General features: G+C 40.2%; 1 protein-coding gene across 5 annotated transcripts in view; it reads left to right on the top strand.

Moving 5' to 3' along the window:
• The window catches only part of CDH6 (cadherin 6), a 103,526-nt gene extending 90,364 nt beyond the window's left edge, over positions 1-13,162 (top strand). For 4 of the 5 annotated variants that reach the window (XM_038127392.1, XM_038127393.1, XM_038127395.1 and 1 more), the window contains 4 exons: positions 220-341; positions 1,664-1,781; positions 1,869-2,120; positions 5,930-6,420. In XM_038127392.1, the coding sequence (XP_037983320.1) occupies positions 220-341; positions 1,664-1,781; positions 1,869-2,120; positions 5,930-6,420 (983 nt within the window). Of the gene's footprint in view, positions 1-219; positions 342-1,663; positions 1,782-1,868; positions 2,121-5,929 lie in introns of all 5 variants that reach the window. The other variant, XM_038127390.1, reaches the window with a different exon arrangement.
• Positions 13,163-13,896: the final 734 nt, after the last annotated feature.

The following is a 13,896-nucleotide window of genomic DNA, read 5'->3' as shown; positions in this document are numbered from 1 at the left end:
AATTTCTAAATCCTGGACTCCTGCTCCATCATAACTCTATATTTACACAGAATTAGAGTAATGATACTACATTTATCCCATAAAGCACTCAGCAGAAATCAACAGAACATAAGTGAAGTGCTCTAAAAGTGAGAAGAATTGAGCCACCAAGTCTCTCCTTTTCGTCCTGAGTCAGTAACTGGGCTAAATAAAATCTCCATTCTGGTTTTGTCATTTCAGACAACCCAAAACAAAGCAGCCGTGTCCCCGTGTTCATTAAGGTCTTGGATGTAAATGACAACGCTCCAGAGTTTGCCATGTTTTACGAGACCTTCGTCTGTGAAAACGCAAAGGCAGAACAGGTGTGTTGCCTGCTCGTACTAAGAAAATATTCCAAATTAAATGAGTTTTGCTGCTACTCTTGCATTACCTCATCAAGCGGTGTACTTTGCATTGCATCAGACTTAATTGCAAAATTAAACAGTGGCTGCACAGTGTCTGATTTCACTCAGTATTCTTCCAGCTGACATGATGGTATGTTTTTGAATGTTATTTTCTGTACTGCACCTTGTTACCCCTGATTTATTTTTGTTCTTTCATCCTTTGCTTTATCCAGGCGCCTCCACTGTCTCCTTCAAAAACAATTTCATGTCTGTAAATGTTACAGGTCCTGTCTGTGATACAACTGTATCCTGCTAGATAGTTCTCAGTCTACTGTTGCTTGTCCAGGCTAGATGATGACAGGAGCTACAGTTCCTTCTCAGCTCCGCTGATCCCCAGCTGCCAGGAAAGGCACAGCGCAAAAACAGAGGCAGCAGTCACGGATCCTGGGATAAGTTTATTTGATGTTACAGCTTCCCCTTTCAGTTCTTCCAGGGTCCTGATCTCAGGGCAGACAATAGTTTATATACCAAGGGAGGGTCATAGGGGAGGATACAAAATTCAACAAATCAGGAGAAACTAGAGATGACGTACAAGGTGGGCATTCAAATATCAACCAATGAAGAATCCCAAGAGAAAAGAACAGTTTCAGTGAACTAATGAAGTTTAAAGAAGTACAAAACTGACAGGGAAGTTTCGAGAGAGAAGGCAGTTTTTATAGAGAGATTGGCATTTCATGAAAGGAGGAGTAAAAGAAGTTCTGGGAAAAGGGGTAGAGACCAAAAGGCAGCATAAGGAAATTACAAATCAAACAATAATCATACTAATAGGACAAAACACACCACAACAGTCTACCACTCCTATTGTGAAGTAGTTCAGAGTTGCAGATGATTTGGAAGATTCAGCCAAACAATTTCTGTGACATGAGATTTGGGTAGATAAATATAAATTCAGCTTGGACTGTCTCACCTTTCATCTCTATTCCTTGTCACATGCAAAGGTTTCCTACCCATCTGCAGTGGCATTAACCCAGGCCTTCTGGTGAAATCAACAGGATTTTCCCGCCAGCTTTCAAATTCATGATGTCACTCCCTGATGGTATAGGATATAATAGTATGGTGACCCCAAACAGCATCAGCAGCATGTGAATGACTTTTCTTGAGCTCACCATAGCAACATCATCTGCCTTGAAGCCGAAGAAAAAAATTAATATAAAAAGATTGCTTTTACAGTTTTTTTTAGAGTACATAAATAAATATAAAGTTCACTGACTTAGGAGATAATTTTGTTCTTATTGTTTCAGCTGATACAAACATTAAGTGCTGTTGATAAAGATGACTCTTACAATGGACATCAGTTTTCATTCTCCTTAGCTCCTGAGGCAGCCAGCAGCTCAAACTTTACACTACAGGACAACAGAGGTGAATTTCTAGGAAGACTTTTCTTTATTATCTTATCCTTGCTTTCAGTCTTCAGATGAAGATTTAATGCATGCTTTGTGTTTCCAGACAACACAGCAGGGATTTTCACTCGAAAAACCAGATATAACCGGCATGAAACAAGTACCTACTTCTTGCCAGTGGTAATATCAGACAATGATTACCCCATCCAGAGCAGCACTGAAACGGTGACTATTCGAGTGTGTGCTTGTGACCATCGAGGAAAGATGCTGTCCTGTAATGCAGAAGCCTTGATTCATCCTACTGGTCTTAGCACTGGGGCTCTTATTGCCATTCTTCTCTGCATCATTATATTACTTGGTAAGTAGCTCAGAGACATTTTGTTCCTTTCATGGTCATTTTGCATCGCTGTAATGATTATTCCTAGACTAGGAAAAAGGAAAAGTAAAGACATCATTGTCTTATACTCTACATATATTATTGTACTTCTTCTTCTAAGGGCTGCTACAGATGGGGTGTATAGGGCACAACCAATCTAACCTTAGTTATCTAAAAGTTAGCAATAAATGAGGGAGAGGAGACAGCTGGGCTCCACACTCTGTTCAATGGAATGAGACACCTGGAGAGAGACATTCATCCCATCCCATCCCATGCCATCCCATCCCATCCCATCCCATCCCATCCCATCCCATCCCATCCCATCCCATCCCATCCCATCCCATCCTATCCCATCCCATCCTTTATTGAGGTTTTTGAGGAGGACCAGACACATTACTCATAACCTTTTCCAAGTGTCCATCCTTTTCTGTTGCCCATGGAAAGAGCACAGATTTGAAGTTTTGAAGAATTACCTCTCCATTTCTAAACTGAGGAGAAAAAAGTCTCGGTGCTTTTTTTCTGTTGGAAAAGGATGTTGAGTGATACTGAGGGACTCTCTCAAAGGCTGCAGTGTCCTCCATTTCAGCCACCATTAGAAAGAGGCTGGATCCTGAGTGTGGAGGATGTGCAGAAGCCTCTGGCTATGGCACTTACAGGTGGTCAACTTTATATATATATATATATATATATATATATATATATATATATATATATGGACAGTTTGCAACATCTCTCACACTCTCACATACCTGCCAGCTTCCACCCCTCTTGTACCGCAAACAGAGATAGTTGGTCACGTGGCCATTATCTGTACCTGTTCATCTGGGGACAGCTGTACAACACAACATAGGCTGTTCTCTGGGAGGTGTTATTAGGATGATAGAAGAAAAGAAGGGAGTCAGACCAATGTTACAGCAGTAGGATTGGGCCAGGAACAAAATGCTTCCTTCATGATTCTACTTCTTTTTACCATACTCCTATCTTCCTTGGACCTCTCACCACTGCAGGGTCGTCCTGATCTTTTCTTTTAACAAAATTTCCCTCTCCAGTAATGAGTCAAAGATGAGGCCATGGTTCTCAGCCTCTAACAATATAGTCATGGCTTGCTTAAATAACTCTATCCCATTTTCAGAAAAGATTCCCACAATAACAATCTGATCTTTAATTCACCATTAAATTCATTTTTCAAAACATGGTATCATTACCCCTAAGGGCTGAACTCACTTTGTATTAAGTTCCTTACCAGAAAAAGTAATGTAATGCTGCAGGTAGTCTTGCACTCGTTAGTACAACTGTGCTCATTAATATCAATCTGACATTAAACGATTTCCTGTTATATGTCAATCGAAAATAATTGATTCTGTGTGCTAAGCAGCACTTTATGTCAATTACTGCTCATGCCACCATGCACCATAAGCAGATTTTCAATTAACTCAGCTATATAATTTTCTATTTTCAGGTTGGTTGCAGGGTTTGAATGTGCAACCACTACTGAGTGAAAAACAATACTCTGGGCAGACCTGAACCACAACTCAAAGTTTAGCAGCAACAAAAAGTGCCTGTAAATTGCTAGGTTTATATGCAGTTTGAATAAGTTTATCATCTTATCAGGAGGTTTCAGATACTGCTGAACACAGACATGCAAATAAAGGTCATGTACTTCAACATGTAGCTTATGAGGGTTGTTTTTTTCCTGCAAGTTCAGCACAAAGTAGTAAAATCCACATATCAGACATGTGATGTATTTATCAAAGTCTCATCCTTGCATGTTCTGTGTAACAGTGGTTTTGTAATGTGATACTTCAGCAACTCCTTGATGTAAAATCTATCGTTCCTGTGCTTTCTCAGACCATTCTACCAGTCACTGTTCCAGAAGCCCATTCCAAACTGACATTGTGTTTTTCAAGTTCCCAAAATGTTCTCCCATTTTCTCTCTTCTTTCATACACACCTTTCACCAGCCTTCCACACAGTGCCACTGCTTTTTGCTCTTGAGGAAGACAGTCATCTCTCACTGCATTTTTGCATAGCAGCACAAAGAAGTATCACTCAAACTAGGACCCTTCTGTGATGCCATAAGTAAATCCTCATCATTAGACTGAGGTCCTAATGCAATCTGAACCACCTCTCCTAATTCTTCAACTTCACCATCCATTTCCTTTCAACTCATATTGACAGCTGTTCTTTCTTATTCACAGTATTCCTGTGGTAAAACATAGCATTTTCCTACTTTATCCAGTCTTTATGGTGACATTCCATAGTCAATCTACAAGATGCTCGGGCACACCTACAGACAGTATTTTGCTCTAAGCAATCCTGCAGGGGAACTCATTATTAAAAAAAAACAAGCAACCAAATCAAACAAACAAAAAAAAAAAAACCACCCCAAACCAAAAAAAACCTACCAAAAATCCAACCAAAACAAAGAAACAACAAAAAAAAAATCCAAAAAAACAACCACCTTCCCTAACCAAAAGAAAAAAACCCACGAGAATTTGCCTGTCAAAGGAAACTAAGAATTATAAAGTTCAATGGAATAAAGTTTTGGGCTGGGGACACCCTTAGTCCTTGATGTTGGCCTTAAAAGGTTACAACTGAGGAAAGAACTGAAAAGAAAAATTCGTTACCAGTTACTGTGCTTGACTCACATGCCATTTCAGAAGCAAAACTGACATGAAGGATCATTGTGATCCACCTTATCATCTCATATCTATGAGTTTAGGCATTTCTGCTTTGCTTTGCTATGAAAAACTGTAAAGACAGCAAGATGTGTCCTTCCTTGGAGTTTGCACAGCAGAGCTGAAATGCTAGGCACTGCAGACCTCAGACTACCAAAGCAACACTGACAGCAGAAATACATCCCTGCTCCTTGCTACTGTTCATTTGTCAATATTCAGCCATTTACATCTTAATGTAGAATACAGCTAAGAAATCTGAAACTAGCTTCTACAGGAAAGTGTTGACCATATCCCTTTCCACGTTCTGTGTCTGCTTCTCTGTCACTACTGAAGATCATTATTGAGTAAAAACATTAAAATTTGCATCAGGATCATGGAAAGAATTCCTTCCCTCCAAATAAATGAAAAATATGTGTATGGAAACACACACTTTAAAATGAAGGGCATAAAATATCTTCTAGAAATCCGCCTTTGTCAGATTAAAAAAATACTTTTATCATATCTCATCAGTCCATTATTTAATTTGTGTACTTTTCAAGACAATGTACATTGTAAAAATGTTCCAGGGAAGTTAATAAAACTCATAGTTTGTGCCAACTGAAAACACGCTCCATATTCCAAGCTTTTTTCCCAGAGGAGCATAGATTTACTTATCTTGAAATTCTGCTTAGCTAAGATCAGTAGATACCATCCTTGTCCATAGCAGAAGTCGCATATTGTCCAAGGGGTTCAACATAAAAAATATCTGATGTTACTTATTCTGGAGAAAGTGTTTCCTCCTTCCTAGCTATCATGAAACTAGTTCTGTTCTCAAGGTGACAAAAATTATGATATGACTCTGGGTAACAAAGTGCCTACCAGCAAAAAGACACTCTGCTTGCCTTCTACGAGCTTGACATCTCCTTTCCTCTGTGCATCCACGCCATTTTATCTCCCAAATAACGCACAGGCAGAGCAAGCGCAGCTTGAAAATCTGATGTGCACGTTTTCAGTTTCTCAAAACGTCTTCTCAAACTTCAAGCTCAAGCAGAGGCACAGCATTTCCTCCAGGCTTTAATGGAGTTGGGGATTAACCTTCTTTCCCTTTCTCTTTCACTGTTGTTTTTGTTTGCAGTTACTGTGGTGCTGTTTGCAGCACTGAGACGGCAGCGGAAAAAAGAGCCTTTGATAATTTCCAAAGAAGACATCAGAGACAACATTGTCAGTTATAACGATGAAGGTGGTGGAGAGGAAGACACCCAGGCATTTGATATTGGCACACTGAGGAATCCCGAAGCCATAGATGATAATAAATTACGCAGAGACATTGTGCCAGAAACGCTTTTTCTGCCGCGGCGGACTGCAACAGCGCGAGATAACACGGATGTCAGAGATTTCATTAACCAAAGGTTAAAGGAGAATGATACAGATCCAACAGCACCCCCGTATGACTCATTAGCAACCTACGCATACGAAGGTAATGGTTCTGTGGCCGAGTCCCTCAGCTCGTTGGAGTCGGTGACTACGGACGGAGATCAGGATTACGATTACCTCAGTGACTGGGGACCTCGGTTTAAAAAGCTGGCAGATATGTATGGCTCAATGGACAGTGACAAAGACTCTTAATACGTTGTCTTTTTTTTTTTTTTCTCTTTTTTTTCTGTTCCTCATTCCCAGAAACAGCATTGGGATATGTGAAGTGGCTATTTCTTTCTGTTTCTCCACAGCTGTTTGAAAGGGTTCTCTATTCTACCCATTTGAATTGTCTAATGACTGCAGTCTGTGTGGGTTAGCCATGAGTAAACTTTCTCTAGTATCATTTTATGAGCTTCCAAGAGGCAAAATCCTTATTTTTTGAGTGCATCCAGTTTACCAAGCCAATCTTACAGGCACAGCAGTAGTGGAGGGAAAAAAAAGGATCAGATGGGGAGCAATATTTTTTCTTGTTCTGCTTATATTGTAAATTGGAGTATATTACTGTTTAAGCTCACTTGCTTTTTACTTGTATTCAGACTATTCAGCTCAGACGACTGCTCTGTCGATTGTGTATTGCACATCCCAATGTAATGAGGTACCCTAGTTTACCCTATGTATTATAGTCAAAAGTAGTGGTGATGGAATGAAGGTTTATTATACAAGTAGAGTAAGCTGAGAAAAGAACATCAAGCACGCATTTAACTCATGAGGAGGGTAGAGAGGCTTAATGGTCATTTAAACCTGAGTGTTTCTCTAGAACTCACCATTTCCCCATTGCACTGAATCATACTAACACACACATATATATAGTTCATTGACTGCTCTGTATATATTCTTTGGACTTAGCATTGCTGGAGAGATGTATGTGTGTGCACGTGTGTGTGGTCAGTAGCCCCAGTATATAATTCTTAGATGGTTTACTCATTCTAACCAAGGCTTGCTTTGTGATACAGGGAAAGTCATCAAATCCAGTTCCAGATAAGGTCATGACTTGGAGAAAGGGACAGATTATAACTGGGCTTTTGCTTGCACTTCCTCAGTTGGCCTCCACCTGCACATCAGTTCAGGTGCCCATTGTCCTGGAGACGTTGTAGTCAGGGTGTTCCTATCCAGCTACTCCTGCCTGTTCTCATGTGCAGGTGGGGAGGAGTGACCTCAAGGTGGCTGCAGCCCTCTGGGGCAGAAGGAGCAACTTCAGAGGAGGAAAGAACTTTTTTTTATTTTTGTCCTGACCTTCTCTGCCTGGATGTCCAGGGTGGATTCCTGACTGACTCTCTGCCCAGTTTTGCTATCTGTAAAATGGGGAAATAATGCCTACCTCATCAGGATGCTGCAAGAACTATGTAAGACATTTGGAAAATGCTTTAGACATGGAAAACTGGCATTCTGCCACAGGAAGTAACTTTTCATGCTTTTTAGTTGTTTCCTTTTTTTTTTCTTCTAGACTCAAGCCCTGAACAAACAAATAATGGTCATTCCAGTGAATGGCATGAAAGGGGGAGGGGGGTGTAATTATAACTCATTTTTAAAAATGAGTTAAGATAAACTACTCAGTCAGGGTTGTTAAAGACTTCAATGAAAGGTAAAATTTTAACCACAAGTTTCTCTGTGTGTATTTATCTGCTTTGCCAAGCTGAGTAATATTTGTCCAGGTGTGGAGTGGGGGAAGTTGCCATAATCTTGGGCCAAAACAGTTTTCTTTATAGCTTGCACACCACTCAGTATTTCAGTTGGTTTTTCAGACATGTATTGGCTGCTCTTCAAAGACATCTAGGAGAGGCTCTCTGGAGAAAACCCTAAGGGTCTGCCATGGGGACATCCGATTCCAGGAGTTAAACACTGCCCTGTGTCCCAAAGTAGGGAAGCAGCCCATGGCATTGTGCCAAGGAAAGAAGGAATTACTATTTTTAAAATACCTCATGTGTAATTATTCTAATTTATTTCATGAAACAGTATTTAATACCACAATTACAGGAATGAATCTATTTTCTTCCCCCCCAAATTTTAAGTGAATCATTTTGAAAATTAAACAGCTTCATTTTACTCCAGAAATAAAGAGAAATAAGGAAAAAAAGTTAATAAACAGAAAACTAAGGGCAATAAAAATTAATCCCTAGAATTCATTACTCCTTATGAGTTAATGGGAGCAGTAAAAGTCCCAAGTATTAGACTTTTACAACCACAATACCAGAATTTTAGATTTTGTGGACCAGCTCAGAGTGAAGAGGATGAGCCAGCCATGCTGTGGCCCTGGCTGGGCAGGAAAGGACTCATTGAGCAGCACACACCTGTAGGTGTATGGCACAGCAGCTAATGGCTTGCAGATGCCCAACACCATAGATTGGATACTTTCGGAGCAGAGGGCCCCAGAGTTTCCAAGGGTCCAGAGCCTCCCTGGTAGAAGCCTCTCAGAGTGTTTAAGTTCAACTGAAAATGGTTCCCTACTCCATCACTTGGTGGGGTGCTGAGCCTTTGCACCCATCATAATGGCAATGGCATGGCTAGAGCCTTATTACATCCTCTTCAGGGCCCCTAAGTAATTTAAGATGCTATAAGCCTAGCTCTTCATGGCTTCCTTGAAATTGGAACTTTTAGGAAGCTATCTGTCCAAAAGCTGGCTCTGGCAGACAGGAGAGACCATCTGGATTTCAGACATGTGGAGGAGCAGCAGATGCTCAGCACCACTTGCCACAGGTCCCTCGCTTTAGGCTGCTCCCCTCACACAGTGTCAGTGGGGCCAGCACATCCCTCCAGGGGCTCTCACCAGTGGCTTTCTAACACATCTCTCTCTCACCCTTCACTCTGGGGTTGCCTCCAGCAAATAGCCCCAAGCTGAGAATCCAGCTGGATGCCCGAAGTGAGCCAGTGAGCTGTCCCTTCCCTTCCTTAAGCTCAAGGAAACAGATTGGTGTGTGGAGGGGATGGCAGAGGTGGCTGTGATGTTGTTCAGCCCCACAAGCCACCTCCAGCACACCGGGAAGAGGGAGTTGGTGGCACTTGGCTGAAGACAGCTATGGTGCCCTGAAGGGGCTGGGCCACTCTGCAAGTCAGCAGCCTGCATTAGTCACTTCTTGGGTGGGATAATGAGACAGCAGGATCAGTGAACTCCTTGTAACTATTTTCCTATGTTTGTACAGTGATTTAGTGATTGTTAGTAGCAGTCCAAGCGCAAGTTTTCTGTTGGTTTTTCCTTTTAATTCAAAGCTGGTTTTAGCTTGTCCATTGAGTGACACAGTAAATAATAGAGAGTGGCTACTCGTGCCTGTTATGTAAATATATTATATATATAAAATTATGTTATGTCACCAAAAATATGGTGCCTGAATAGCAAATGCATTCTTCTAAGAAAATTTGAGGCAAACTTGCATCCAAATTATTGTTTATGCATCTAGGTTTTAAGGTCTGTTTTTTTTCCTGCAAATTAAACAGATTTAGCATCTCTCACACAGCAAGGAGAGTTTCATTCTTTCTTTTCTTCTTGCTTGGCAGTACCACAAAGTGCAATTTATAAAATCAGTACTGCATTCTAAATATTGAAAGTGCCATATTGCAGTGAATACAAACCTTTGCAGTAGTATTTCTTTGCACTTTGTTGCATGGTGGCGTGCTAGATGATAGAAATGAGTATTTAACAATGCTTTCACACAGTGCTACAATTGTCATTTGTAGATAACCAGTTGTTAGACTATGGGCTATGAAGTGGTTTTCAAGGCTGTTTTAAGCCTGCTCTTCTTACAACCACAGAAGAGGAAATATTATTAGGCAGCTTAGCTAAGCCAGGTAGAGAGATAAAAATGCAGTTGGCTTTTAATTTGGGAAATCATCTGACCTAACAACAGGAAACATATTAAAAGATGCCAAGGAATTCAATGGAGTCAATATGAAACAGGGATCTGGTAGGCTATGCCAGCCATGCTACTGAAGAACAATAACATCTCTACACTTGAAATTGAATAAGGTTTCTACAGTAGCTGTTTCATCTCAACTCCCAAGAGAGTCACTTTTCCCCAGAAAACTGGGGAGTTGTGGGGAGTTGTTTTTGTTTGGTGTTTGCTGGGGTGTTTTGTACCCCAGGAAAACTACTTCAGGTTAAATCCAATTCCATCCTACAGCAGCACCAGTGTAGGGAGACACAGCAGCCTGTGCCTCCAGTGCAGCTGTTTTAGGACATCTCTCTGTGCAGACAAGTGCTTGGAAGAGAGCTGAGGCAAAGACTTGCAGAGAGCTCTGCACAAGGCTCTACCAGCAGTATCACGGGACTGAGATGTGTTCCCAAACCTGACAGAGATGGAATTGTGTCTAACCATGAGAAAACCAAATTGTTTATATTTTTTTTCAGTTATATCTGTTAAAAATGTGCTGGAAAAGATAGGTAGTAGAAAAAATGTGTCACCCATACCAACAGAAATGGTTCTAATTATTTCCTAAGAAACATATTTGTCTGGTCTTGCTTCAGGTGTTTCTTCACTGTTAAATGTGAATGGAAGAGGCAACCTTCAGAACATCCACTTTAGGAAGTAGCAGTCTACATTACAAGTTACAGCTTTTCCAATTCTCTGTTATGAAAACAAAACAAAACAAATCCCACAAAACCAAGAGAATTAAAATCTGCAGTACCATAAAACCCAGAAGAACATAGAGAAGTATAGTAGAGAGAAATGGCTTTAGAAATGTATGTCTACACATGTACAGTTTGAAAAGCAGAATTATCCATGTTGAACAGAACCAGCAGTGGACTTCCAACACTTTCAGGTTTCCTGACACACCAGAGGGAGATCTGCATGGATAGGGAGAAAGACGTCTCTTTTACACCAAGCAACTTAAATCCAGGCTGTTTCCAGGTAGATCTCTCGGAAAGAAAGGCACATGTTCAATTTCTGTGGCAGAACTATCTTGGTGGTCTTCTGCAGGGTGATTCCTGACAGCAGTTTTGAGCAGGTCTGACAGTGGTTTTGAGCAGGTGCTCTGCAAGCACCACTGTGTTAGTTCTACCTGCCACCATCTGTTAGAAAGGTCTCTCCATGGTTCCTTTGGCTATGAGAAGCATTGAGGTGTTTCAGAAGACCACTGTCCCAAATGGATGCTGCCATCCCCTGCCCATTTGCATTTCGATTAACTCTGCAGTCTGAGCTGCCTCATCAAATGAGAGCTGACAAAGTAACAGTCATTACGCTGCTTCCAGTGAGGATGAAGTGTCATAAGCTGTGAAAGGCAGGATTTTTCCAACCCATCTACACCTCTGAAACAGCAGCCTCATCCAATAAATGTCAAAACCACAATTTTTTTTGCTTTCAGTTCAGTCTTTAGAAAGAGTTCTTTTCTCAGAGATTGTTTCTGTACTTAAAGAGGAACAAAAGCATATTTAATGTCTACAGACTCATGCGTTGCTCCAGAAAGAGAGAAAAACACAGAACTCCAACACAATGCTTTAATACCAGTCTCTGCCCTCAGCAGTTTTATTTAAGCCAGCTGAAACAATCTTGATCCTGCCCATCATTTTGCAATATTACACTTTTGAGCCCAGACTTGTGTTTGTCATACACAAAAACAGTTTCCTGAATGGTTGATAAAATTCAGCTGTAGGCATCCAAGAGCCGTGGTAGGAAGTACAAGTGGCAGAGACCTGAGCATTACAGGAAGAGGAGCAGGAGGTGAATTGCATGGGGGGTGAGGGGAGGTAGTCAGTCATATGCAAGGCAGGCCCATGGCACTTAAAAGCCACAAAGCTATCATCTTATGTGTAGAGTTACTGGATCTCAAAGGAGTTTTTACAGAACCTGCCCTTATCCTTTTATCTTCATGTATCTTTGGCTTTTAAAAAAAAAAAAAAAAAAAAAAAGAAAAGAAAAAAAAGGAGCTGCTATGTTTAAATTTCTCCTACCATGAAGTTGATTTGACAAATAAGGCATAAGTCCAGCATAAAGAGAAATCCTTTCCATTCCCATGGGCTTTTGACTTTTCCTATGAGACTGCACTATTTATGTAAATATACTTGGAGACACTTTCTATAAGCTTTTAGTTTTCTATGATCTATTACTTTAGTGTTTATTAAAGATACAAACTTATAGAACTATTAAGCATTCAGGTGAACACAACAAAGAAAGAACACTGCAAACACAAAATCGTTCTGCATTTTGACACATAAAAAACTCTTCAGAATCACTGTACTGTTTTAATTCTGTGATTACTTTCATTGCTTTGGAAAAATTAAACTTTAAAGAAAGGCCTTATAATAAATGCTATGTGCATCTTAACTGTGTTACTGAGCGAAATCAATCTGGCAAACTCCTATTGCAATTTGTGATTTTTTTAAACCCTTTAAAATAAATGCTTTTTGGTATTGATTTTTTTTTAAATTAAAAATACTTCCAAGCATAAATTGAAAATGATGCCTCCACCTGGGAAGATTTACTTGCTGGCATGCTCCAGCCACACAGTCTCTCATGATGTCATCCCCTGGTTGTGCCAAGGGAGCCTCAGCATTGGATGGATCTGTCATTGCTCAGCAGAGAGCAATGAGACATTTGTGGGTGACAATTTTGTCATCCAAGAGGTTTACACCTAGAACTTCCCTGTGTTGCAGAGGGACCCATGCTGGAATGATTATCTCTTCTGCAGCATGGATGGGTTTTTGTCAGATGGAAAGTGTGCACTCTCTCCCTTATATTTCCTGTTCACTGTACTGGCTTCTTTTTTGGGGTTGGGGAGGGCAGGGGAAATGAAATTTAAGGATATGATGAGAAACCAATTTGAACAACAATTTCTCACAGACAGAGTGAATTTGCCTTTTTGCAAATTGATTTTTGTAACAAGTTATTTATATGATATTACTTAATAAATTGTTTTTTCTAACTTGGTTTTTTTTTCTAATTCTCTCAATCTATGTTATGTATTTACAACACTATCATAAAGATAAACCTTTGAAAAGATTCTCCAATCACTTTAAGACAAAGGGCGAAATTGACTCAGTCTTTGAAATTCCATTCTTAAGTGTCTGGTGTGCACCATGCTATAAAAGCAGTAGGATCACTATTCTGTGATCATTGAGGCCTCCCAAGAGTGGTGTAATTCCAGAAGGAATCATCCACAAGTAAGATATTAGTCTGTGATCACAAGCCTAATTGTGACTAGCCAAGGTTTCCCAGGAGGGCAGCAGAAGCTTTGTCAAGGTAAAGCGTGCAAAATGCCTTTATTTAAGCATATAAAGATCACATAATTTATAATAGCACTGTTCGGCTATTTGTCTTTTATCATGTGAGATTAAAAAAAAATTTAGTCTCATTGCAGTTATGGAGAGTCCAAATGTCATTTGCAGTATCTTTTTACGTAAGAAGAACAACCTCCAGAGAAAATTCTTCATTTTAATACTCCCTAAATAAAAGAGCTGTCTATATCTCCAGAAATTCCATCATATTTAAAGGACAAGGACAAAGAAGGAGTGGAAAAGGTCACAGCAAAGTAATATTTCATTAAAAGCATTAGAGTGTACCACAAAAATCAAACCGTTTAGCACTGAAACCCATATAGGGTTTATGAAAGGACTAAGTTCTGTAACTGATGAGAAATTAGCCCAAATATCCACCTGCAATCTTTGGTGAAGCTCCAGAAGAAAGCCTCTGTATGAAT

This window comes from Motacilla alba, chromosome 2, assembly GCF_015832195.1.
Source record: "Motacilla alba alba isolate MOTALB_02 chromosome 2, Motacilla_alba_V1.0_pri, whole genome shotgun sequence".
Lineage (NCBI taxonomy): Eukaryota > Metazoa > Chordata > Aves > Passeriformes > Motacillidae > Motacilla > Motacilla alba.
This window is presented reverse-complemented; position numbering and strand designations above follow the sequence as displayed.